Source organism: Gekko japonicus, unplaced genomic scaffold (assembly GCF_001447785.1).
Source record: "Gekko japonicus isolate JY-2015 unplaced genomic scaffold, Gekko_japonicus_V1.1 scaffold456, whole genome shotgun sequence".
Classification (NCBI taxonomy): Eukaryota; Metazoa; Chordata; class Lepidosauria; order Squamata; family Gekkonidae; genus Gekko; species Gekko japonicus.
The window spans coordinates 1,047,483-1,071,022 of record NW_015170902.1 but is presented as its reverse complement, the minus strand read 5'-3'; the positions used below and the strand labels follow the sequence as shown (position 1 = coordinate 1,071,022).

The following is a 23,540-nucleotide window of genomic DNA, read 5'->3' as shown; positions in this document are numbered from 1 at the left end:
CCGTTGTGCATATTAGCCCTGCTAAATATCCAACATTAGCATATCAAGATCTACTCTGGTTTTTCATATGAGCTCCTGCCTGATCCTTTTAACTGGAGCCGCTGTTGGTTGAACCTGGGACCTCTGCCTGCAGAACAGGTGCTCTGCCACTGAGCCACAGTCCCACCCAATCTATCCTTCCCTTGCTCCTCTCTGTTATTGTTTTTTTTCTCTCTCCTTGTTTCAGTCCTCCTCAGTCTTTCTCCTTTGCCCACCAGTCGATGGTTGTGGTATTTCTGGGGTGGTTCACTTCAAAATTGTGGGTCAGAGCTTGCCAGCAATGCCAGTCAACCCTGGAAGTGTCCCTCAGGATGGAGCCCATGTTTCCAGCTTTCACATCCCTCTCATTCCCAGGTATGTCAAAGCCTACCTTCTTCCTGACAAATCCAACCAAGGCAAGAGGAAAACAGCCATCAGGAAGAGGAGCATAGACCCCATCTTCAATGAGACGCTGAAGGTGAGAAACAGCATTAGCAGCCCTTCTAAGAGCTGGTCTGTGTGTTCTGCTTGTTACCTGGCTTCTGTGACTTCCGGGGCTCCCCCAGAGATAGGCAGAGGAAGCTGGAGGGGATCTCAGGCAAACACACTGGCTGCCTTTCTGAGCCTCTGCTAAACCTTTTCCTTCTGCAGTGGGTTTTCCCTGCTTGTCCTTTCTAAAGAGACGGTTTTCCGTTTCAAAGGAGAGAGAATATAAGCAGAGGAAATATCTGAGAAGGGGGAAAGTAGCCAGTCTTTTCATCAATATATCTAATTGTCACTGTGGCCAGATCTGTAGTTACTTAAATCCAGAGTCTGGAACAATGAACAGACAAGACAGATCTTTCAACAAACCTGGAAAAGGTGCAGATTTGCAGAAAAACCTGAAAGCATTAAAAAAACATTTGAGGAATTAACTCCCTAAGCAGAAGCAGTGCCGGTAGCTTTAAGAAGTGAATGCCCTCTCTGGTTCCATTGTGGGGGTTGCTAGGCAACCGCAACAGTATTGCCAGCTTTCAAGTCTTTGTTTCTGTTAGGCAGGGGCCTTTCTAGGACTCATTGGCACCAGGCCCAGCAGCGACCACTGGGAATCTATCTTCCACCTGACTTGCATGATTCATCCAGGCCTAGGTGCTTGCCACTGTTCAACAACAGCCGCCTCATAAAAGCAAGTGTCATATTGTGGTTAAAAGTTTCAGACTACTTTCTGGGATACTTGGGTTCAAATGCCCGGTTTACCATGGAAGCTCACTAGGTAACCTTAGGCCAGTCACACATACTCAGCCTAACTTACCTCAGAGGGCTGTTTTGAGGATAAAAAGGAAGAGAGAAGACTGATGCCACCTGCTTTGGGTTTCCATTGTGGAGAAAGGCAGGGTATAAATGAATGGAACAAATAATAGATATAGCTAAAGATGGGGCTGCAGATAAAGGTAAGTTGGTGGGTGGGAAGGAGAGAAGGTGGCAGGGAAAGGTAGGACGATATGCGGGCTACCAGGAGGAGAAAAAAGGCAAATTGTGTAGGGAGGGGATGTAGGGAACAGTGAAGTGCCCCTTACACATTCTTGCAGTTTCCCCACCATGCAGCTGTGTCTGGTCCTGGTGGCTGGCACTGCACAGTTCAGCCAGCACCGCACAATTTGTCCAGAGTTTTCCTTGATAGAAGCTGTCGGCAGGAGGGAAGGTGGAAAAACTGAAGACAGGGGGACGGATAAAGGTAGGTTGTCTGGTGGGTGGGAAGGAAAGAAGGAAGCAAAAAAAGTGGAGAAACTAGGGAGGCTTCCAAGGAAGGGAAAGAAGAAATAGTGGAGGGAGGGTAAAATGTGATGCCCCTCTCAAGTCCTCGCCAGTCTCCTGCTTGTAGATGTCTAATAGCTGGCTTATACAGAATCAAGCCACTGATCTATTCAGCTCAGTCTTGTCTGTTTGAACTGGCAGTAGCTCTTTGAGTTTTCCCTACCAGCTGCTACCTGAGAGCCTTTGAATGGAGATGCCCAGATTGTACCTGGTACTTTTTGCATGCAAAGCAGGTGCTCTTCCACTGAGCCACAGCCCCTCTCTTGGATTTATTTATTTATTTATTTATTTAATTTCACTTATACCACGCCCTCCCCGCAAGCAGGCTCAGGGCGGCTTACATAGGCACAACTGTGCAATAAAATACAACAAGATTAGAACAGTTAAGGCACCAAGAGCAATAAAAATAGGACAAGTTAAAACAATTGAAACAAAAACTCGCATCTTGCAGGATACATGCGGAACTAAAATATCACTCCCTATTGTATATCGCGGTGGGATCAAAGAGGGGGGATGCCATGGGCCAAGATGTTCCAAGTGGCCAGTCGGCCCAACCCGGCGGTCCTGCTCTGCAGTTACTCGGTGGTGGTGGCAGCGGCTCCTACTCAAAAGCCTTGAACCTATCCTGAACTGATATGTCCATTTCTGATTTCTTTTTCAAAGCCCTCTGTTGGCATTGGGGGGGGGGAAGCAACGAAAGGGGAGGGAAAACCAGCTATGGATGCTGCATACCTGCTGCAAATGCAAATGCCAGCTCCACAGAGAATCATGACCATATGGAAGCAACGTTAATTTCTGAACCATTCATATTGATTTGCATTCTCCTTCAATGTGCACAAAGTTGTGCATGATTTGTGGATTCTCTGCACCACAGAGAATGTTTCTTCCAGGTCATATGCTTAATGCCCCAGTGAAGCCTGGTCTCTCACTCTGTGAACATTAGAGATGGGCACGAACCAGGAAAATGCAGTTCAGTTTGTGGTTTGTGGTGTGCTCGGTTCATGAACCATGAACCATCAAGACCTTTTAGGGGCTAATGCCCCCTGGCATGATAAAGACACCAAAGTCACAGGAGATCTCTGCCTGACTCTCCTCTACCTTTAGTGAGGATTGGATTTACAGAGTCTGAGTTACAGCCCCCCAAAGAAGGTGCCTCCAGGAAAGTTCTTTCTGGGGAAATTGCAGGTGCAGGTTCAGGAGGTCCATGAGTGTATAGAACAGATCCTGTGCAAGCTATAGACACCAAACTCACAGGGGATCTCCAACCGACTCTCCTCTACCTGCCCTCCATGTTAGGTGAGGATTGGATTTACAAGGACAGAGTTATGGCTCCCCAAAGAAGGTGCCCCATGCAAAAAGCAAAAAAAGCAAGGACAATAGAAGCCCAGTAGAACATAATCAAATACTTTGGCCACCAAATGAGAAGGGAGCACTCACTGGAGAAAACCCTGATGCTGGGAAAGATTGAAGGTCAAAGAAGACGGGGACGGCAAAGGATGAGATGGTTAGACAGTGTCATCGATGCAACGAACATGAAATTGAGCCAACTTCGGAGGACTGCAGAAGACAGGAGGGCCTGGCGGGAGATGGTCCATGGGGTCGCGAGGAGTCGGACTAGACTGTGCGACTGAACAACAAAAAGAACATAATCAAAGTTCCAGAGAATCTCTGCAGTAGAAACTGAGAGTGGGGGGCATTCTGCTGCAAAGCCAGCGGAACCAGGTCAAGGCAGAGAGTCTCTGCAATGAAGTACAGAATCACGATCCAAGCAAGGATTCTTTTGCAAGCCCAGCACAACCAGTTCAGTGCACAGAATGCCCAGCAGAACCCAGTGCTACTGTTGCACTGCAATCTTAAAAGGATTGATCTCAAAGCACAGTCACAAGAAATCCAAGCAAGGGGTAGGGGATTTTGCAAGGCTTGTGCAAGAAAATGGGGACGGAACACAAAGAATCCTGAAACTGACAAGACTAGTCCGAAACTGAACCCCTGTTGCTTTGAAGTTTGGTAAACATTTAGAATAAGGGGAGACAGTCTATCTGGAAATGTATCCCCTTCAGCAACTGCAAGGAACCTCCACAAACAGCTTGAAAGTTTGTGGATAGTTTGTGCTGTTTGATCTGCCACAAACTTCACCTTGCAAACCATGAACCATCCAAAATTCATCACAAACTTTAGTTTGTGAGCTAGTTCATGCCCATCCCTAGTGAACATATCCATGCAAATTGGTGAAGGAGCCCCATGTGGCCTGGCTTATACGATTGACACCATCTGCAAAGGAGGGCATGCTTTTGAGCAGGGAACTGGGGGAGGTACACAATGCTATCATCTGCAGTTTTTCCAGAGAAGATAAATTTTCCCCTTGCATCTCATGTCATACTCCACAATTAAAATGTGTCAATGGGCACCCCACAAATTGTGGGTTTTGCTGATCATGTCCTTATTGTGCAATTGCATAGTTGAAATAGTCAGGGCTGGGAGGTATGTTGCAATTCAGCTGGAATGCAAGAAAAGTATGAAATGTGGCTTTGGGGCTTTGAGTCTGTTTTCCTGAGATTCTCAGGGGGGTTTATTTAAAGCAAGGTCCTAGTCCATATGATTGCAAAGCATATGCTTGAAAGCATGTGGGCAACATCTGCTGAAATGTCAGAAGTCAGAATGGAGATGAAATAAAATAGGCTAGGCGAGAGTTTGAAACCCAGCATAATTCCTTGGCTTTCCATGGGACTAGAAAAGCTGCAATACATTCTACAAAATAAAAATACCAAAAACTCCCCCACATGTCATGTTTTATATCTGTTGTATTTTGCTGGACGCTGCCTTGAGTCTAGAGAGCAAGCTGTGATGTACATACTTACATCCACAGAATGGATTTATTCACATGTGCTCAGGGCTATTTTTGGGCAGGAGCGCACAGGAACAGAGTTCCGGCTGGCTCCCGAGGTGGCCACGCCCAGCAGGAACTCATTAGCATAATAGACCACACCCAACAGCAGAAACTCGTTAGAATTGGCTACATTAGGGGTGTGTGGCCTAACATGCAAAGGAGTTCCTGCTACCTAAAAAGCCCTGGGTTTTGACAACAAACAAGGTAAACCGAATAAGAAGCAAAAGGTGGGTGTGGCTGGATGACCACACTTCTGGTAACATGGGGGTGCGGCCTAATATGCTAATAAGATGTGCTGTCAGGGTGTGTCCTAATATTCTAATGAGTTTCTGCTGTTGGGTGTGGCCTATTATGCTAATGAGTTCATGCTGGGCTTTTTCTACAAAAAAAGCCCTGCATGTGCTCAAAACAATTTAGGTGGAACAACTGAGCTGTGTGGCAGAAACTGGCTTTTCTCAGTGCTCTGGAAAATGGTGCAGGGGGCCCTGTCTCAAATAGCGAACCCTTGTGGAGGTTAAAAGGTTGAAGGATTAACTCCCTTCTCCCTCCCCTGCACAGAACCTGAAATTTGTGCTTCATGAAGGCGACAAGAGGCAGGTTTTTGAGCATTGACTGATACTGGGATTTGGAAAATTGCATGTTGGGTGGGGTGGAAGGGAGGGGGACAAAATGTGGTACAAATGAGGTACTGCAGTGGGATCACTGGTCCTTTGGATCCATCTGGCTGTAGGCTTGGGCTGTAACCATGTTTGTTTCTTCCACCGTTCCTTTTCCTCTCCTCTCTGCCCTCCCTATCCTCCTTCCACTCCCTCTCCCGGGCTGCAGTACAAGATTGACAAGGCTGAGCTCCAGGGCCGCGTCCTGAACCTGTCCGTCTGGCATCACGACTCCTTAAACCGAAACCTCTTCATGGGAGAAGTGGAGATAGAGCTGAAGGCCTGGGAGTGGAGCAACACAGGGCCCCAGTGGTTCAACCTACAGCCCAGGGTAAATCTCTCTGGCTTAAAACCAGTGGGCTGGGTCCAGACTAAATTTTCTACTAATTGAAGGGGAAGTATAATTTCTGCCAGCTGCCCCTTCTGGTTGTGGACCCCTGATTTCCCCCTCATGACACCCTGAATGGCCCCGTCCCCTGGGGCAGCATTTGGAGAAGATTAGTGGGCGGCAGGAAAGTTCTGTTCCCAGAGGTCATTTCGAAGGGGATCACGGGGGATCGCAGTTCCCCCGGGTGAGGTATGGGGGCGGGGCACATGATGAAGCCCCGCCCCCTGCTTCCGGCCACCCCGCTTCCGGCCCTCATTCACCCAGGAGGAGGCAGGAGAAGAGGGAGGGTAAGTTGCTTCCTCCCTGCCTCTCCCCACCCCTGCCTGCCTGGGGCGAGGGAGGGCCTTTGTGGGGCTTCCTTGCACTCCCGCCGGCCTTGCAGGTCCACCGCCGGGCCCCTCATGGGGCTCGGCAGTGGAGCTGCAAAGCCGGCGGCGGCGGCCGGGACCGTTGGGGGCGAGGTGTGTGGCCTTATGACACACTTCCGGTGATGTCAGGGGGTGTGGCATATGCTAATGAGTTCCCCTAGCTCTTTTTCTACAAAACGACCCCTGTCTGTTCCATTGACGGACATGCCTTCTGCTAGTGGAAAACGTAGTCTGGATTGAAACAATAGGGGTTTATTTTACATTTTGGCTCCTGAATTTTTATTTTTGGGCTATTCAGCTGATGCCATGCTCTAATCCATCCCCCTTTTCAGTTCTCTCTTTCTCAGAGCTGCTTCTGAGAGGAGGTGAAACAAGCAAAGAGGAACTTTGCTCTTCCTCTGTCCCGTAAAGATTGCTGTGTTGTGAATTGTACCCAAAGAGCATTTCCCCCCTCTGACTCAGGGGCGTAGACTTTTCAATTTGGGGGGGGGGGGGGGCTGGGCCTGGGCCAGAGGCATTGCTATCCTAGTTCCTTAAAAGAACCAGGGCCCAGTGACATCATAGGGAGGAGCCAGTGACACCACAGGCCATCGTCACTGTCAATGGAGGCGGAGCCATGTGGGATTTAGGAAGGGGCTCCCCCAAAATTTAGGAACCCTGGGAACCCCCCTAGCAATGCCCCTGGGCTGGGCTAAACCCAGGAAAAGGTGGGAGTTGGCCAGTGGTTATAGTGGTATCTCCTGCTGTGTCCTTTTCTAAAATTCACTTTTAGAAGACTCACTTTAATACCTGCAAATTTACATGCCATGTGCATAGGACAAACAAATGGTCACAAATCTGACAGTAAGGAAAGCAATACAGAAAAGCCTATAGGGGAACATTTTAAAAGTTTTCCTGGACGTTCATTTACAGGAGTCTTGTTCTGCCTTATTCATAAAGGTGACTTTGTACTGAAATTTACTAAATTGTGGCATCACAGATGCCTTTGTTTGGTAAATACATGGTTGAAGTCTCTGAGCCAGGGCAGAATACCAAATAACTGCTGTGCACTCAATTTCTGAGCAATGTACAGAGTTCATACCAGCAGCAATCTTCTTCTCACTTCAAACTCATATCCTACAAGTGAGTACAAGTACATTTTGAGGTAATTCAGAACAGTGCCCATAGCCATGACCTCAAAGAGAACTCAGTTATGCCACCTAGGATTTTATATACCTTGCCTTCTCAGCACATTTCTTAGAAACTCCACCTTAAAAACACTGACATTCAGAACAAATTATTAATGACAAATGACATAATTAAGTTAATGGGAAATGACTGCATTCCTGTGCATGGTTAATTTCTGCTCTTCAGGTTCAACTTGCAAAACACATTTGGCTTCAACAAATGATCTTCAGACTGCTGAAGTACAACTTTAACTGCACCAGAAGGGACTTTCCTCTTTCTAATTACAAATCTATCCATGACAAATTGAATGGAATGGTGGACTGAAAATAATTCAAAGAAAAATATCAGGATTCTGAAGGAGGAGAGATTACATATAAAAAATAAGAGGGGTAGCCACGTTAATCATGTAATCCCTGCAGCTTCTAAATTTGCAGAGTGGAATGACAGTCCCTGGGAATAGGCTCAGTGCTTTGGGACTAGAATGACAGCCCCCAGAGTGGAATGATGGTCCCTAGGAAGAGAATCAGTACTCTTGGACTGGAATGACAGGTCGCAGAGTGGCATAAAAGCCTCTGGGAGTAGCAGAAGTGTTCCAGGACTGGAATGACAACCCCCAGAGTGGAATGACAGTCCCTGGGATTAGCATAAATTTTCTGGGACGGGAATGACAGCCCCTGGGAGTTGCAGTAGTATTCTGGGACTATCATTCCACTCTGAGGGTTGTCATTCCAGTCCCAGAACACCTCTGCTACTCCCAAGAGCTGTCATTCCCCTCTGGGGTCTGTCATTCCAGTCCCAGAGCACTGAGCCTATTCCCAGGGGCTGTCATTCCACTCTGTGACCTGACATTTCAGTCCCAGATCACAGGTTTTATTGCTAGGGATCATCATTCCACTCTGGGGGCTGTCATTCCAGAGTAGCCTACCTGGGCCCAAAGACTTTAATGGAAAACCATTCTGCATTTTCTTTGCAACTTTTTTGTGTGCTGTAATGTATTTCAGTGGAGCCCATGCAAATCAATTTGCATACCTGGTGCCCATTATCTCCAATGGGCCTTCAAGCCTCTCCCATTGTTTCCAATGGGCAATCCTGTCATTCTTTTTAGTACATCCCAGTTGGCTGCCCCTTTGGAACTGTGCCACACCATTTTAAGTAACAGCAAAATGAAGAGCATGAGCATGTGCAAAGTGCATATTCCTTGCCAATGCTCTCTCTGGACTGCACACAGGGCAAAAGGAAATTTTAAAAGGCCTCTGATCTGCATGCCCCCCCCCAATCTTGTTCATGCAGATGGGTTTGCCATTTAAAAATGAAATTGAAATTGAAAGAAGAACTTAGGAGCAGCTGAAGCAGCCACCCCCCCCCCACCATGAAAAAGACAACTGTTCTCAATCAAGAATATATAGACCCAAGTAAAATAAAATAGACACACTTTCCCCCCACATGTAAATTGGAGCCCAGTAAGTATGTTGGTCCCAACAGAGGCTTCACAGTCTGACTGATGGGTGGAGCCAGCCAGGATTAAGGACTATACTTTCTTTCCCAACAGACACCAAACATATTCAAGGATTTATATGTTCTGGATATCAAAAACCTTAGTTATTAACCTGGAGAGTGCAAAGATACAACCGAAAACCTGATGGATCCAGCTGCAAGAGACCTTCTCTTCCTGCTGCAACGAATGTTATCAAATCTCTTTCTCTATCAAATCTCTTACCCTGCCCAGCTTTGTCTCCAGAGATCTGTCTTCCTAAAGACTCTCTAGCATTTGGTACCTCTGCATATATGCTTGGAGAAAGGATGGGGGACTTGGAGAAGGGATGGGGGAGGAGGATGTTTAACCATCCCATTGTCTACCCTGCTAGCTCAATTAGCATTTGTAAGAAGGTGAGCCTGGAAGGCTCACACAGACTTCCTTCTTTCTAGCACAGAGGGAAAAACCCACACAGAGTTTTAAGCTCAATACTGCCTGGCACTGATTGCCTAGGGGAGGCTCAGTCTCCCCTGGAAAAATTCGGGGTAGGCCTGAACCCCCGAACCCCCCCCCCCCAGTAGCTTACACCTATACTGTGAATAATTTTTGTGAGAGCCGCGGTTCAACACCGCCAAACCTTGCAGACTCAGAAGCAGCTGTCCTTTTCTTCACTAGCCCAGAGGACTTACTGTGGCTGCTGATGAAATCAAGCTGGGGGCTATATTGTGCAAAGCCCCCCCCCCCCAGTTCCCTTTCACCCGTGGTGTTTACTCCTGAGCATTTCACAATCTGCTTCACCCAGAAGAATGGCAGGGAGAGATCTGGGCCTGGCAATCCCACTGTTGTGTGCCTGAAGTCAGAATGCAAGCCACCCAGAGCTCTCGTTTCATTTTTTTTTTAAACTATGAATCTGCAAAAGTGCATTCTACTAAATACCTCTCAGGGTTTGGCTTTAATAGGGATCAGCAACTGGAATCCTCCAGCCCAAATCTGGTTACCACTTGGCTTTGCGGTTGCCTACCCAGCAGAAGGCTATAAATGGAGCAAATGTGTGGGAACAGGGCTTGCAGGCAGGCCACTGCTTTGGTTTCCATGACTTTGTCTTCCAGGTCCCCCCTCCTAGAAGTCTAGTTGCATTTCTTGTTTCATTTCTGTTTTGAAAATGTGTGTTTAATGGTTTGTACAACTTTATTACTTTGTGTTTATAAAGCACTCTAAATGCCAGCTGGTGGGGGGGTTATATATAAATATTACTCCTATCAAGTGCCAAAAATCAACAGTGCAGGCACCGCCTGGCTGGTGTTCTCACTCACTAATGCTCACCCTCCCTTGACAATGTATTCCTGATGCTTATCCAGCTGCATTCTCCCTTTTGAGACCTATCTCTCTCTCTCTCTCTCTCTCTCTCAGACGCCAGTCTCTCCTGATGCTCTGCCCAGCCGAGGCAAACTCAATCTAGCCCTGAAGTTCATTTCAGCTGGCTTGGAAGGTAAGAGCTGCTGCAGCAATTTCCTTTGACCTTTCCCAATTATTAGGGTTCTACCTTGGATGGCATTTTGAGTCACAGTTCCAAACCCCCACAAGGCATTGCTAATCTGCTCAGGAAGCAAAACCCCAAACCCCCCCCCCCCCACAAATACAGCAAGCAGCCAGTCCCCAAACTGGCAAAATTGGTCTTCCAAAGTGTGTTTGTTTCAGGGTGGGAAATCACCTTTGTTTCAGGGTGACGGACCCTAAGAGCCAGTATGGTATTATGGCTAGTGTCAAACGAGGATCTGGGGGACGGGCTTGAATCCATACTCTGCCCTGGATGCTCACTGGCTGACCTTGGCTGGTCACTCTCTCTCAGCCTAGCCTACCTCACAGGGTTGTTATGAAGGTAAACATGGAGGAGAAGAAAATGATGCTGCAAGCCACTTTGGGTTCCTGTTAGGGCAAAACGTGGGTTTGAAATGTATTAATAATTAGAATACACTCTGTGGGAGTAGGAAGGACAAAACAGCAACAAACTAAATATAACCTAATGCATCAGATCCAGACAGCTTTTTTGCTGATGAAAGTGGGAGGAAGGAGTCCCCTTTGACTTCTAAAAAGAAGACCATGCTGGGTATCATAGGATCTGCATGGGCAAAAGCCATGCGGAAGGGGGGCTGTAGTAATGGTGGGAATAAGGTGAAACTGGGGGGGAAATCGTTGGCTCCGACCCAATGTACTTTATATTATTAAAAATGGACAGAATTTTAATTTGCAATGCAACTGAAAAAAGCCAAGTATTTTCAGTCATTCCAGTGTCTTTACACACACTGTCAGAATGCTGGATGCAGGGACAGTTTTACTTTATACAGAACATTTGAGGAGAGTTAAGTAAACGGGTTTAAGAGAACTTTTTTTTTAAAAAAAAACAACCACCCTGAATATTCAGGAAAGGAACCTATAGTGCCAACTTATGCTGAATGCCTCCAGTCTAACCCTATTGAATTAAATGGGCTTAGACCAGAGTAACTCTGTATAGGATTGCAGTGCTAAGATATCACAGAAAGCAATGGTTCCCCAACTTTCATGCTGTTTTTATTTTGAGTTGCGAAAGGGGAAAAGGTAATTTGGATCAGTGTGTGGAAAGTGGGAGAGTCCAAGTTCAGGCCATGTTGGGTCGGGGTCAGTGTTCCCTCTAAGCTGAGTTAGTGTGAGTTAGCTCAATTTTTTTAGCCTCCGGCTCACACATTTTTGTCTCCGCTCAGGAAGGAGGGCTCCAGAGCAAACTAATTTATGCAGCAGCCAAATCGCTCACTCGCAACTTTAAGGCCAGGAGCTCGCAAAGTAGATTTTTTGCTCAGAGGAATGCACAGCTTAGAGGGAGCATTGGTCAGGGTAGAAGGCGAGGCCTCCCCAGAAACGTTCATTGCCATGGCTTTCTTTCAGGGGGAGGGCTTCCCCCCACTGGAGAGCTGCACATCTGGGTGAAGAATGCGCAGAACCTGGTTCCCTTCAGAGGCAGTACTGCGGACTCCTTTGTCCAGTGGTGAGTACTGCTCAGCACTGGGTTCTCCTCTGGGCGGTGAGGGGGCCAGAAGTGACAGCATCGGCTATATCATTTCCCCTCCGGTTTTTCTACTGCTGCTTACTGGATGGAACACAGGACATGGAGGGCAAGGGCAGGGGCCTGTCTGCCACAGGTGGGTGCCTAGTGACCCCAATCCCTCCCCAACTGAATCCCTTTCTTCTTTTTCCAGCTACATTCTCCCTGATGACAGCAAGGCAAGCCGGCAGAAGACCCGCACCGTGAAGAAGAGTCTCAGCCCGATTTTCAACCACACCATGGTCTACGATGGGTTCCAAGCCAAGGACTTGGCTGAGGCGTGTGCTGAGTTCACCATCTGGGACCAAGACACCTTCTCCAAGCAGAGCCTTGGAGGCATCCGGCTGAGTCTTGGCACAGGCAAGGCCTTGATGGAGTCTTGGGGACGGTTCAGAATAGCTACGGGTGATTAGGCCACTCCTTCCATGAGTCTTTCTTAAAAAGGTAAAGGTTCCCTTGTTCGAAAGCCAGTCGAGTCCGACTCTAGGGTTGCGGTACTCATCTCCGTTTCAAAGCCGAAGAGCCAGCGCTGTCCGAAGACGTTTCCGCGGTCATGTGGCCGGCATGACTAAACCCCAAGGCACACGGAACGCTGTTACCTTCCCACCGAAGTGGTACCTATTTATCTACTTGCAATTTCTTGCTTTCGAACTGCTAGGTTGGCAGGAGCTGGAACTAGAGACGGGAGCTCACTCCGTCATGCGGCGCACTCGGGTCTCGAACTGCTGAACTAATGACCTTCCACAGCCTGCAACCGCTTTTAAATCCATCTGTGCTTGTGGCCATCACTATATCTGCAAATGAATCACTCATTCAGTAAAGAAGGACTTCCTTTTGCCCATCCTTAATCTACCAAATTCACCGGGTGCCCAGGATTATGGGAGTTCTCCCTATCCATTTTTTCCCACCCCCACCATAATGTTATGAACCTCTCTCACACAGCCCTTGGTCGTCTGTCTTCTAAACTGCAAAGCCCTAGAGCAGTGATGGCGAACCTTTTAGAGACCGAGTGCCCAAACTGCGACCCAAAACCCACTTATTTATTGCAAAGTACCAACACGGCAATTTAACCTGAATACTGAGGTTTTACTTTAGAAAAAACAACTCATACATTGACTTAAGATGATCCAAACAAAGTAAGGAAAGCAATCCCAAATGCTTTCATTTACTTAAAATTATTTGGCAGAGAATTCCACACTTTAATGATGGTCTGGGCCTGGCTGGGGCGATGGCACGCGTGCCCACAGAGAGGGCTCTGAGTGCCACCTCTGGCACCCGTGCCATAGGTTCGCCACCACTGCCCTAGAGTCTTGAGTGTTTCCTCATAGGAAGGCACTCTGACCCTTTCATCACCCTGGCTGCAGCTTCTCAGCTCTGCAGTATCTTTTTTGGAGCTATGCTAATGAAAACGGCATCCGGTATTGCAAATAAAGCTGCACGATAAGATCTATGCAAAGCCCCAGTGCTGATAATTGACTTGAAGGAGATGCCTTGAAGGAGTTTTTACTCGGCTGCTTCTCCCAGCTGCTGTCCCAGGGATCTCTGTGCCTTTGTTAGGGCTTCTGAACACTTGCTCATTTCCACCTGGGAAGGGCAGCCAGGAGAAGCCTGTATGTGCATAGGGAGTTTGAAGGAGGCTGAGAGAGAGAGCATGAAGGAGCTGCCAATCATGGTTAGGTAAGGATGAAGGGGGCCCTCTTTTAAAACAAATATCAAGCAGGGAATGGGTCAAGAGAGAACCTTTTCGATCAGTGAAGAACATGCCCATGGGAAAGTGGAGCATTCAGCATATGGCCACTTGCACGCCTCACTCTGCTTCCCCTTATATGCCAGATCGGGCTCATGAAAAGGAGCGACATGTGTGCTGGATTCTGCCTCCTGAATTCAGAAGGCTTCTCAGGAGCCAGGCCCCAGAGGCCGGAGAGGATGGTAGAGCTGCTGGCTCTGCTTGCCATTCATCATTTTATCACTGCTCATCTTTTCTTGCCTAAGCGGCATGTCGTTCCTGCTACTCCTCCCTCTCTCATCCCCTGAGAACAATTATGTGATAAGACAAACAGATTCAGTGACAGATGGAGACAGGCAGCCGCTGACTCCTGATCCGCTGGGTGTGCATGGATCCCATCCAGGCTCTTCTGCCCTGCTTTGGGGAGAGCCTTCGAGAGCCTCAGCGCTCAAGAGGCTTCGGCACGGCCAAGCACCAAGCTGCTGGAAAGGACTATCTCTCTTCTGCATGCAGGTGGGCAATCCCATTTCTGAGTGCTCCCCTAGGTTATAAACTCCTTGCAGTCAGAAAACTAACACAGCATGCAAAAACAGGTAGACTAGAACCCCATTTCGCCCTGTGTTGCTAATTTTCCTCTTCCAGAGAATTGTTGCTGTCGAGGAGCATTCGAGTCCTGCAGTCAGGAGTGGCACAGCTGGTTCTATTTGTATTTGTTTAGACAGTTAAAAACCACTTTCTCCCCTAATGGGAATCCACAGTGGCTTACACTATCATCCTCCCCTCCTCTATTTTATCCTCACAACAACCCTGTAAGGTAGGTTAGGCTGAAAGAAAGCCCAGTGTGAGCTCCCGTGGCCCAAGTGGGGATCCAAACCAAGGGCTCACAGATCCTAGTCCAACATTCTAACCGCTCCACCACACTGGGCCTTGTACTTCGTTTCCCCCAGGGTCAGGTCAAACCAAAGCTGTCTTGAATCATAAGGAAAGGTGGAGTACAAACGGTTTAATAAATGATTTGGCCTGTGGCGGCTCTTCTCCTGGCATGTGTAAGTGGCAGCCCAGCTCTGTTGAGAGTAAAAGTACGCCTTGCATCAGTTAGCCCCTGCCAGTCCTCGAGGGGTACGGCCTCTCAGTCTCCAACTTCTGAGATTAATAGCCCTGCTGCATCAGACCAGTGATCCATCTAGCCCAGCACCCTGTTTCAGAAGGTGGCCAGCCAGTTGCCCTGAAGGTTCAGGAAACGGAACGTAGAGGCCGAGGCCCTCCCCTGCTGCTGCTGCCTCCTAGCACTGGTATTCAGAGGCTGACTGCTTCCGAATATGGCAGTTCCCATTACTCAACCTTGCTAGTAGCTGTTGGTGGAACTTTCCTCCGTGAATCTGTTTGATTGATCCAGTGACACCTGACAGAGCCAGTTTGGTGTAGTGGTTAAGTGCGCGGACTCTAATCTGGGAGAACCGGTGTAACAGGCTGGATTCACCCCCCGGAGGGGTTACTCTGGCCTAGCCCGGAGTAACCCCGGGGTTACTCTGGCCGACCCAGATTAACCCCCCAGGCCTGCTTTCTGGGGCTGCTGTCCTGTCTCCCTTTTAAATTACTTCTTATCCCCAGCACCAGCTCACCCAGCTTTCTGGTATGCCTTAGGCCGGCCACTGAGCCCCGCCCCTGTATAAGGCCATGTGGCTAGAGTTCATAGCTCTCTCTCCAAGACAGAGTCTCTTCTTCCCTGGCAGGGGTTAGTCTGGATTAACCCCCGGGGTTACTCTGGCCTGGCCCAGCAGGGGTTACTCTGGCCGGGGGGTGAATCCGGCCTGTTACACCGGGTTTGATTCCCCACTTATACCTGGCTGGATGACCTTGGGCATGCCGTAGTTCTGATAAGAGCTGTTCTTGAAAAAAGAGCAGTTTCTGTCAAGAGCTCCCTCAGCTCCACCCACCTCACAGGGTGTCTGTTGTGGGGAGGGGAAGGGAAAGGAGTTTGTAAGCCGCACTGAGACTCCCTTGGGTAGCGAAGGGCGGGGTGTAAATCCAATCTCTTCTTCTTCTTCTTCTCAATGCAGGCAAGAGCTATGGCCTGCCAGTGCCTTGGATGGATTCGACTGAGGAGGAGCGCCATGTATGGGAGACGGTGTTCCAGAAGCCTGGCCAGTGGGTAGAAGCCGGCCTTCCTCTACGGACCAATCTGAGCCTTCGGGCTTAATCCTCCCTCCGTTCGTTCTGCAGGGGGAACACCCGAGAGATGAACTGAGGCACCCCCAAGATCTCTAGCACCTCATGGCAGCAGACAGCCCTCCCAGGGTACCCAGTGCTGCTCCCTATGTCTAAAGGCCCACCGCTCTTTTTTTTTTGGCTCTTGTGGGCCTGAGGCTGGGATAACTTTAAAAAAACATGTGCCCCCCCCCCCCAGATCCCTTCCTATGTTAACCACAGGGTGTTCCGGCTGCCCTCAGTTTCTTTTCCCTCCCTGCTTTGTCAATACAAACAAATGCTGCTTCCTCATTTTTATTGACTCCCTTACTTCTGCGTATTACCATCCATGGTGGTGGCACACTGAGAAACCGAACCCTCCGCTCGCTTCTTCGGCCATCCTGGTTTCCTTTCTGCTATTCAGGTTAGGCCCCCAAATGATGGACGTTGTCCATGTCATCTCTTCCTCATGTCCACAGTTGTGTTTTCTGGCTATGGCCTTTGCTGCTGAACGAGGCTCATAAGCCAAGGCTTGTAGCAAGCAGGGAGTGTTTGCGGCTATGCCTGGTGCTGCCCTGGGCGTAACACTGCCGTGTAGCTCAGAATCCCTCTGTCTTCCCTTGAAAATTCTGGCCTCGGGGAGAAGCAGCCCCCCACCCCATTTCTTAGTCCAAGGAACGGCTGCAGAATTTGGCCGAGATATTTTGATGGGAACAGACTCAACGTGCGGTTTTCTTTAGGCCTTGTTTCCAGGAGGGGGCCTGGAGCGGACTTCTTCACCTTCCCCGGCCAAAGGGTAGATGAGATCTGAGCAGCCAGCTTTCCCTGAGGCAAGGTGGGGGCTGAAGCACCTGCCTCTGAGCTTCCTTATGGCTTTGCAAGAATACAGTTGACAAGTGGTGGGATCTGTACAGCTCAAGGGACTCTGTCAGCCCTGCCCTCTCACTCTGCTCCGGGCTGCTGGCCAAGGCTGTGCCGATGTTCCGTGATGGCCTTCCAGATACAGCACACCATCCCGCCTCTGCCGGAAGAAGAGGAAAATCAGGCAGATTAAACCTCTTGCTGGTTACGTTGATGTGATTTACAATGCCTTGGACAGGAACACTTAAGGGAGTGAAAAGCATAGCCGCTCACGCAGGCTGTCTTCCATCACTTGGCCATTGAGAACCAGGTGAGTGGCCCTGGAAATGACTGAGCTGCCCCAAAGAACTGCCGTCACCAATAAAGTGTCTTAATCTAGCAAGTGTTACCTTTTGAACGGCTTCCATGATGTTCGGTTTTTCCCCACTTCAAGAGGCAGTGGCTGGCTTCCATAGGAATGGGGATAATTGGGTCACAGGCTACGGTGCCTGCCTGCTGAAGGAACTGCACCTCTGCTTCACAACCAGAATAAACTGTAGGTTGCTTATCATGCTTCGTGAGGTCTGGATGCATGTCACAAGGGGACGGGCTTTACAAAGGCTTCAGGGTGAGGTCCCAAAACCCTTTGAAGGTGTGGGCACTTTGGGAATTTTGAGAATAGTTCATAGGTGCCACAACAAAATGGCTGCCATGGGTTGGTGGGTGGGGCCAATGGAAGGGGCTACCATTGGGGCTGGGTGTCAAATGGTGGGACCACTCACAAGCCCAGGTCTGATGATGGAGGCAGCTGTCTTCAGATAGGTGCTCCCTGAAGACCCAAACATGATGCCTCCTGCCCAATGAGATTGAAGGAAGCCAGGGTTGACTGGCTCTTTGTCTTGCTGGGAGAAGCAAGTGGGTGCCAGGAAAAAAACATTTAAGGCACCTTGGCACCCACAGGGATATAAGGGATCACTACTTGAGGAACTCCCAATGGGGATTTTTTTTTTTTAATTGCCTTGCAGGATTAGGCAAAGGTCTTTCAAAGCCTGCCGTCTGTTTCTGGCAGCAGCCTTCTAGTACTAGACATTCTAGCATTGGGTATTCTCAGAGAGAATAACTTTTTAATGTGTTCCCCACAGCCACGCAGTGGCTGCAGGGAACACATGAAACTGTGTAAAAGAATATAGCATGTAGGTTGGCTCAGAAATGCTGCCTTTGTGCACAAAGATTTCATTTCACTTTAGGACTGAGCAAAATTACCCACAAGGCTATATTAGTCCCTCCAAAGTATAATTCTAAACACAGTTACACTCTTCAAAGTCCACTGAATTCAATGAGCTTAGAAGGGTGTAACTCTGTTTAGGATGGCAGTGTTAGCTGCAAAAGAAGGGAGGGGAGGGGGAGGCAAGAATACAGACTGGAACTGTGGTGCTCATTAATTTTATACTGTTCTGTTAGTTGAAAACCCTCCCCCGAGGCTGCTTTAAACCTGGTCGGGTTATTTCCCTTTCTTTAAAAGACCGGTTTAATCTGGGTATAAGTTCCCTCCCCTTTACCACTGGTTTAAAAGGGAGAGAAGCTTTTTGATCAGAGAAAAGAGCCTGTAGGGGAGCAGAGACCTCTTTCCCCATGGCTGTAGCCAGGATCTATATTGGGCTATTCTGCACCTGCTGTTTGCAACTACATCACATGTTCTAAGAGCAGCCTTCTGAATCAGATCAGTGGTTTATCTAGGACAGATCCAGTTTCATGCAGTTGCTGGACCAATGCTGCAGGACTAGCAGGAAACACCCCTTGCCTTTAGACTGCTGCTCAGCATCTGACTAGCAGAGGAGTTCTGCTGCTGCACCCATCTCCTCCATTAATCTGTACGACCCCTTTTAAAACTCATCTTAAACAGCAGCTGTCACCATATCTGGTGGCTGTGAGTTCCACAAATCAAATACCTGTTGTGTGAAGTAGGAATTTTTGTGTGTGTGTCTTGAATTCACTGTCAATGAGCCAGTTTGGTGTAGTGGTTAAGTGCGCAGACCCTAATCTGGGAGAACCGAGTTTGATTCCCCACTCCTCCACTTGCACCTGCTGATGTGACCTTGGGTCAGTCGCAAGCTCTGGCACAGCTGTCCTTGAAAAAGAGCAGTTTGTGTCAGAGCTCTCTCAGCCCCACCCACCTCACAGGGTGTCTGTTGTGGGGACGGGAAAGGAAAAGGTGTTTGTAAGCCGCTCTGAGACTCCAAGTGAAGGGCGGGCTATAAATCCAATCTCTTCTTTTTCCATCAGTTCTGTGGAATAACCCCATGTTCTAGTATTATGGGGAGGGAAAAAAGGTTTTTATCCATTTCCTGTACACCAGAGAAGCCTCTGGTGAACAACCTGTCCCTTAATGTACATAATCTTTGGCTCGCTCTCCCAGGAGGGAGAGCAAGCTTGCAGTCCTACCTGATGCGGGTATAGCGGAGGTCATCTTGGGCAGCACAGTTCAGCAAGATGGAGAGGGTGAAACCGTGATCTGTGAGCTGGGAAGGAGGGAAAGAAGTGTTAGTGACAGCTGCCCAGACCTGTGGGTGTGGGGGATATGCACAGCACACTCAAGACAGAAAACCTGGTGGAGGCTGAACCAGGGCAGCCAAGCCCCCTGCCACGTCCTTTGGAAGCAGCTGCATTTTGAAGAAGGTGCTGCCTGATCAAGGCCTCACCTGATACACAGAAAGACTGGGCTCAGGTGCTTTCACCTACCAGTACTCCTCCCCACATAAGGAGGAATTTCACATTACCCTTTTTAACCCGTTTTGAAGCAGTTTTTGATCCGTCGTGGAGTAAACCGGTATAGGGCTGCCATTTCACACATGGCTTTCCCCCTTCCGGTAAAGAGCTGGATCTGAAGCGGTTTTCCATTTCCTACTGCACCGCTTTTCCCCCACCGTTTTTTGCCCGTGTGGGCGATTGCCGGCTTTTTTTTTTTTTGAACACTCGCTTTAGAGCGCTATAGCGCTATAGCACTATAACAAAACACTCTAGGCATTTCAATCGGGTTGATATAATGCTGTTGCGTTATAGCGCTATAACCCTATAAAGCGAAACCCCCCCCCCCCAAAGCCGGAGGTCGCCTGCGCGGGCGAAAAACGGCGGGAAAAAGAGCATCGGAACCGGGAGAGGAAACTGAAGACTACTTGGAAGCGGTTGACAGGTAAAACGCTTCAGCCCCGTTTCCTAAATGGGACAGAAGCGTTTGTGTCTGAAATAACAAATATATTCCGGTAGGAAACCGGTTCTAAAACGGTTCTGTCTGAAATGACAGACCAGAAACCGTTTGGGAACCGTTCCTCTTCCGTATTATATCATCTGTCCGAAATTCCTCAAGCTCTATTCACAAGTTACAGTGAGTACATGTACAATCCATGTACAGTTAACACTTACCCATAACCGTTGTTCATCGAGTGGTCACACCACAACAATGGACATTTGATTTTTCTTTACACGTGTATTACATTCACCACCTGTGCAGCTGATCGTGAGAATTAAGGTCTACATTCAACCAAGTACTGGTCCCTGGTTTCATTTGTAAAGTGTATGTCTGTGGCCTTGTTCTTACAAACTGCAGGGGAGGCCTGAAGTTCTCCTGGAATTAGAACTGTGATCTCCAGCCGACAGAGATCAATTCCCCCGGAGGAAATGACGGCTTCAGAGGGCCGTCACATCCCTGTAGAGCTCCCTCCCTTCCCCAAAACTCTAGGAGGTTCCCTTGCTGGAGCTGGCAACCCTACTGCATTAACACCTGTACAGGGCTCCTGCCACTGGAGAGGAGCCGTGGCTTAGTGGCCAAGCATCTGCTTTGTGTGCAGAAGGTCCCAGGTTCAATCCCTGGCATTTCCAGTTAGAAGGATCAGGTTGTAGGTGTTGAGAAAGCTGTCTACCTGAGACCCTGGAGGGTCGCTGCTGGTAAGAGTACACAATGAGAGATTCCAAATAAAGTGCATTCGCACACTTTCAGGCCTGGCTCCACAACAGCAACAAAGATCGAGAAAGGGGAAGTGGTTTGCCTCGGAGGTGGCCGTTCTGCCTTCTTCACCCAGAGGCCACCCTCCTAAAAGACCAGCAGCAGAGCCAGCCGGCACAGAGGGACCTTTGCATTCCCGTCTAATGCGGAACAGGGCCAGGGCCAGACTTCCTGCAACTAGGAGGTGGTGACTGCATGGGGTGGGGGTGGGAGGATAATAAAGGTGACTGACCGTTGTGATGGTGTCTTTGTCTACTCCATGCTGTTCCAACCACTCAACAAGCAGGGGGTCTACAGGCTCTTCTTCTCTCTTCCAGAGATGAGGCAGGTGAGAGCTAGAGGTTCCTGGGAGGAGTGGAGAGAAAAAAATTCAAGAAGAGGTCTTTTGGACCAGGCAATCCTGTTTCCCCCACCGATGACAGCTGAATGTTTCTGGGAAGCTCAGAAGCAAACCACTAAGACAATAGCCTACTACCGCAGCCCAATCACTGATACTGAGGTACACTTCCTCTGAACCCGGAGGCTTCATTTAGCTATCATGGTTTCTGCCAGGGGTCATTTCATAGAAAAAGAGGTGCAGGAGCTTATTTGCATATGTCATGCCTCCTGTCAAAGGGCAGGCATGTAAGCATGCCTGGGTTCCCTGCCTGATCTTCTCCAGGTGGGCAGGGAGCCCAGGAATGTTTAGAATGCCTTTTTCTCCCTTCCCCATCTGGGGAACGGAAAGAAGGGCATTTAAATCCCCCCAGGTGGCGGGGGGGCTCTGCAGGCTTTCCCTGGCCCGTCCGTCTTGGCGAGCGGGCCAGGAAAGACGGGGGGGGGGGGCTGCCTCTGGGCTCCTTGCTGCCGGAGTGCCATTCCGGCGCGTTCCAGCAGGAAATGACCCCTGGTTTCTGTTATGCAAAAGGGTCTGATGAGATTGTTGTTGTTGTTGTTCAGTCGCACAGTCGAGTCCGACTCTTTGCGACCCCATGGACCAGATCACGCCAGGCCTTCCTGTCTTCCACCGTCCTCTGAAGTTGGCTCAATTTCATGTTCGTTGCATCTATGACACTGTCTAACCATCTCATCCTTTGCCGTCCCCATCTTCTTTGACCTTCAATCTTTCCCAGCATCAGAGTCTTCTCCAGGGAATGCTCCCTTCTCATTGGGTGGCCAAAGTATTTGAGCTTCAGTTTGATGAGATACTCCCTTCCAAATGCCTTCAGACAACTCCTTACTTTGTGTGGTAGTTTGGTTTCACATAACAGCTAACCTCCCACCCCCCACTTCAGAACAAGTGACCAGGGACTGGCCCTACAAGCGCCAATGATTCAGGACAACGATGGGTGGGGGAGGCAGCCTGTGCGCAAGTGACTGTGGAGCTAAAGTTTACTCCCTCTTCAGGTCTTTATACTGGAACTGTGAGCAAATTATTCTGGAGAATTCAGCATGTTAAGAATCATTTACAAAACAAGACCATTTCCACACGAGAGCAGAGCCCCGCATAGGCATTCCTAAATAACTGAAATACGCAAAACTTTCCACACAACGTTTTGCCTCCCCAGGAGTAGATTTGAAGTCAGTGCCCCCTTCCCCCTGTGTTTTCCGAATTCCCCTTTTCTGTGATTTTTTTCCTTCGGATATTAGCTCGCAATTTTACAATGAGGAATTTCTGTATTCGAATTTCGCTTCCTGCCACGCCCCCATTTTGGGTCATCAGTGACCCGTGTAGACCCCGCCTACTGCCCTCCCACCCGCCCCAAATTCTCCCGGAGAGATCCGCTTTAAAAAAAACACCATAATATTGATTGCATTGCAATGCAATTTTGACCATTACAACACAGCAATGAAATCAGTCTGTCTATATATTGCATAAATATATATATATTTGTTTGGAAGCCCAAATTAACACAAAATACAACACAGCAATGAAATCAGTCTGCAATGAAATATTGCATATTTTTTGTTTGCTTGTTTGGAAGCCCAAATTAAGCATTTCCATGAGGTAGTTAAAGAAGCTCTTTTTTGTTCCTGGTTGGGGAGAGAAGTGAGTGAAGAAAATGGGTGTGTGTGTGGAGGGGAGAGCTCTGCAGGAATTAGCGTTCCTGAGGCAGATGAGGAGGAGGTGGCAGCTCAGTTGAGGAAGCTCGACAGGGCATTTTAGTGAGTCTTAAGGAAGGCTGTGTCAGTCTGCAGACGTGGAGGAGGAGGGAGAAGATGTTTGCACCAGCACTTCGCTGTCTTTGGGGCAATGTTGGGGCTGCTGCTTCTCTTCCTCCTCTGCATGTTTCCATGCTGTTTGGTGCATGACTGGGAAAAGAAGAGGAGTAGTAAGCAGCCAGTGCTAGAGGCAGGATTGGGGGGGGGGGGACCTTTGAAATGGCGGCAACCATGCTGTTCCCCATGATGCATCCAGCCTTTTTTTTTTTACAACATAATGATGTAATAACGTTACTGCACATGCACAAAAAAGAGGAGGTTCTGTTGCTGATGAAGTACATGATGACATGGACACACAGCCCCTTTTCAAAGGAAGTGCGAAACACATGGGGAGGGTCGGATCCGAATACAAGAAAAAGATCCCCGAAATAAATGCTCTTTTGGGGAAGGGGTGCTGCAGAGTCGGAGCGTCAGCCAAAGATTCAACTTGCTGGGAAACAGTGGCAACACTGAGGTGTGGAAAAGGTCCAAGTTTCTAGCCCTCATGGCTGCAAAAATGTGTTTGAAATAAAGTAGACAATGCCTGATGAAACCTTACCAGCCAGAGCAATGCCTGAATGAGGATTTTCAAGAGCTGGAGGTTGCAGTTATTACCGCCCCCCCCCCCCCATCAGTGGACTCACAGTTATGCAAAGTAAGATAGCTGGTACATCTGCATCATGTCGGCAGGCTGCAGAATCCAGCTTTTTAAAAAAAAACAGAATTTACACTAGCTGGGTGCTGAATTCCAAACTGTTCAGTGCAATGACGACTCAGA

General features: G+C 48.7%; 2 protein-coding genes across 3 annotated transcripts in view; one reads left to right on the top strand and one right to left on the bottom strand.

The window, feature by feature from the left end:
* SYTL1 (synaptotagmin like 1) overlaps positions 1-15,888 on the top strand; it is a 51,282-nt gene extending 35,394 nt beyond the window's left edge. For both annotated transcript variants that reach the window (XM_015418609.1, XM_015418610.1), the window contains exons 10-15: positions 394-496; positions 5,525-5,686; positions 10,163-10,241; positions 11,672-11,771; positions 11,983-12,188; positions 15,615-15,888. In XM_015418609.1, coding sequence (XP_015274095.1) covers positions 394-496; positions 5,525-5,686; positions 10,163-10,241; positions 11,672-11,771; positions 11,983-12,188; positions 15,615-15,754 — 790 coding nt within the window. In that variant the 3' untranslated portion in view covers positions 15,755-15,888. The remainder of the gene's footprint in view (positions 1-393; positions 497-5,524; positions 5,687-10,162; positions 10,242-11,671; positions 11,772-11,982; positions 12,189-15,614) is intronic.
* Positions 15,889-15,930: 42 nt separating this feature from the next.
* Positions 15,931-23,540, bottom strand: part of MAP3K6 (mitogen-activated protein kinase kinase kinase 6) — a 100,255-nt gene continuing 92,645 nt past the window's right edge. Inside the window, exons 27-29 of the mRNA XM_015418605.1 lie at positions 20,814-20,926; positions 19,024-19,100; positions 15,931-16,762 (exon numbers count right to left, since the gene is read on the bottom strand). Coding sequence (XP_015274091.1) covers positions 16,684-16,762; positions 19,024-19,100; positions 20,814-20,926 — 269 coding nt within the window. The 3' untranslated portion in view covers positions 15,931-16,683. The remainder of the gene's footprint in view (positions 16,763-19,023; positions 19,101-20,813; positions 20,927-23,540) is intronic.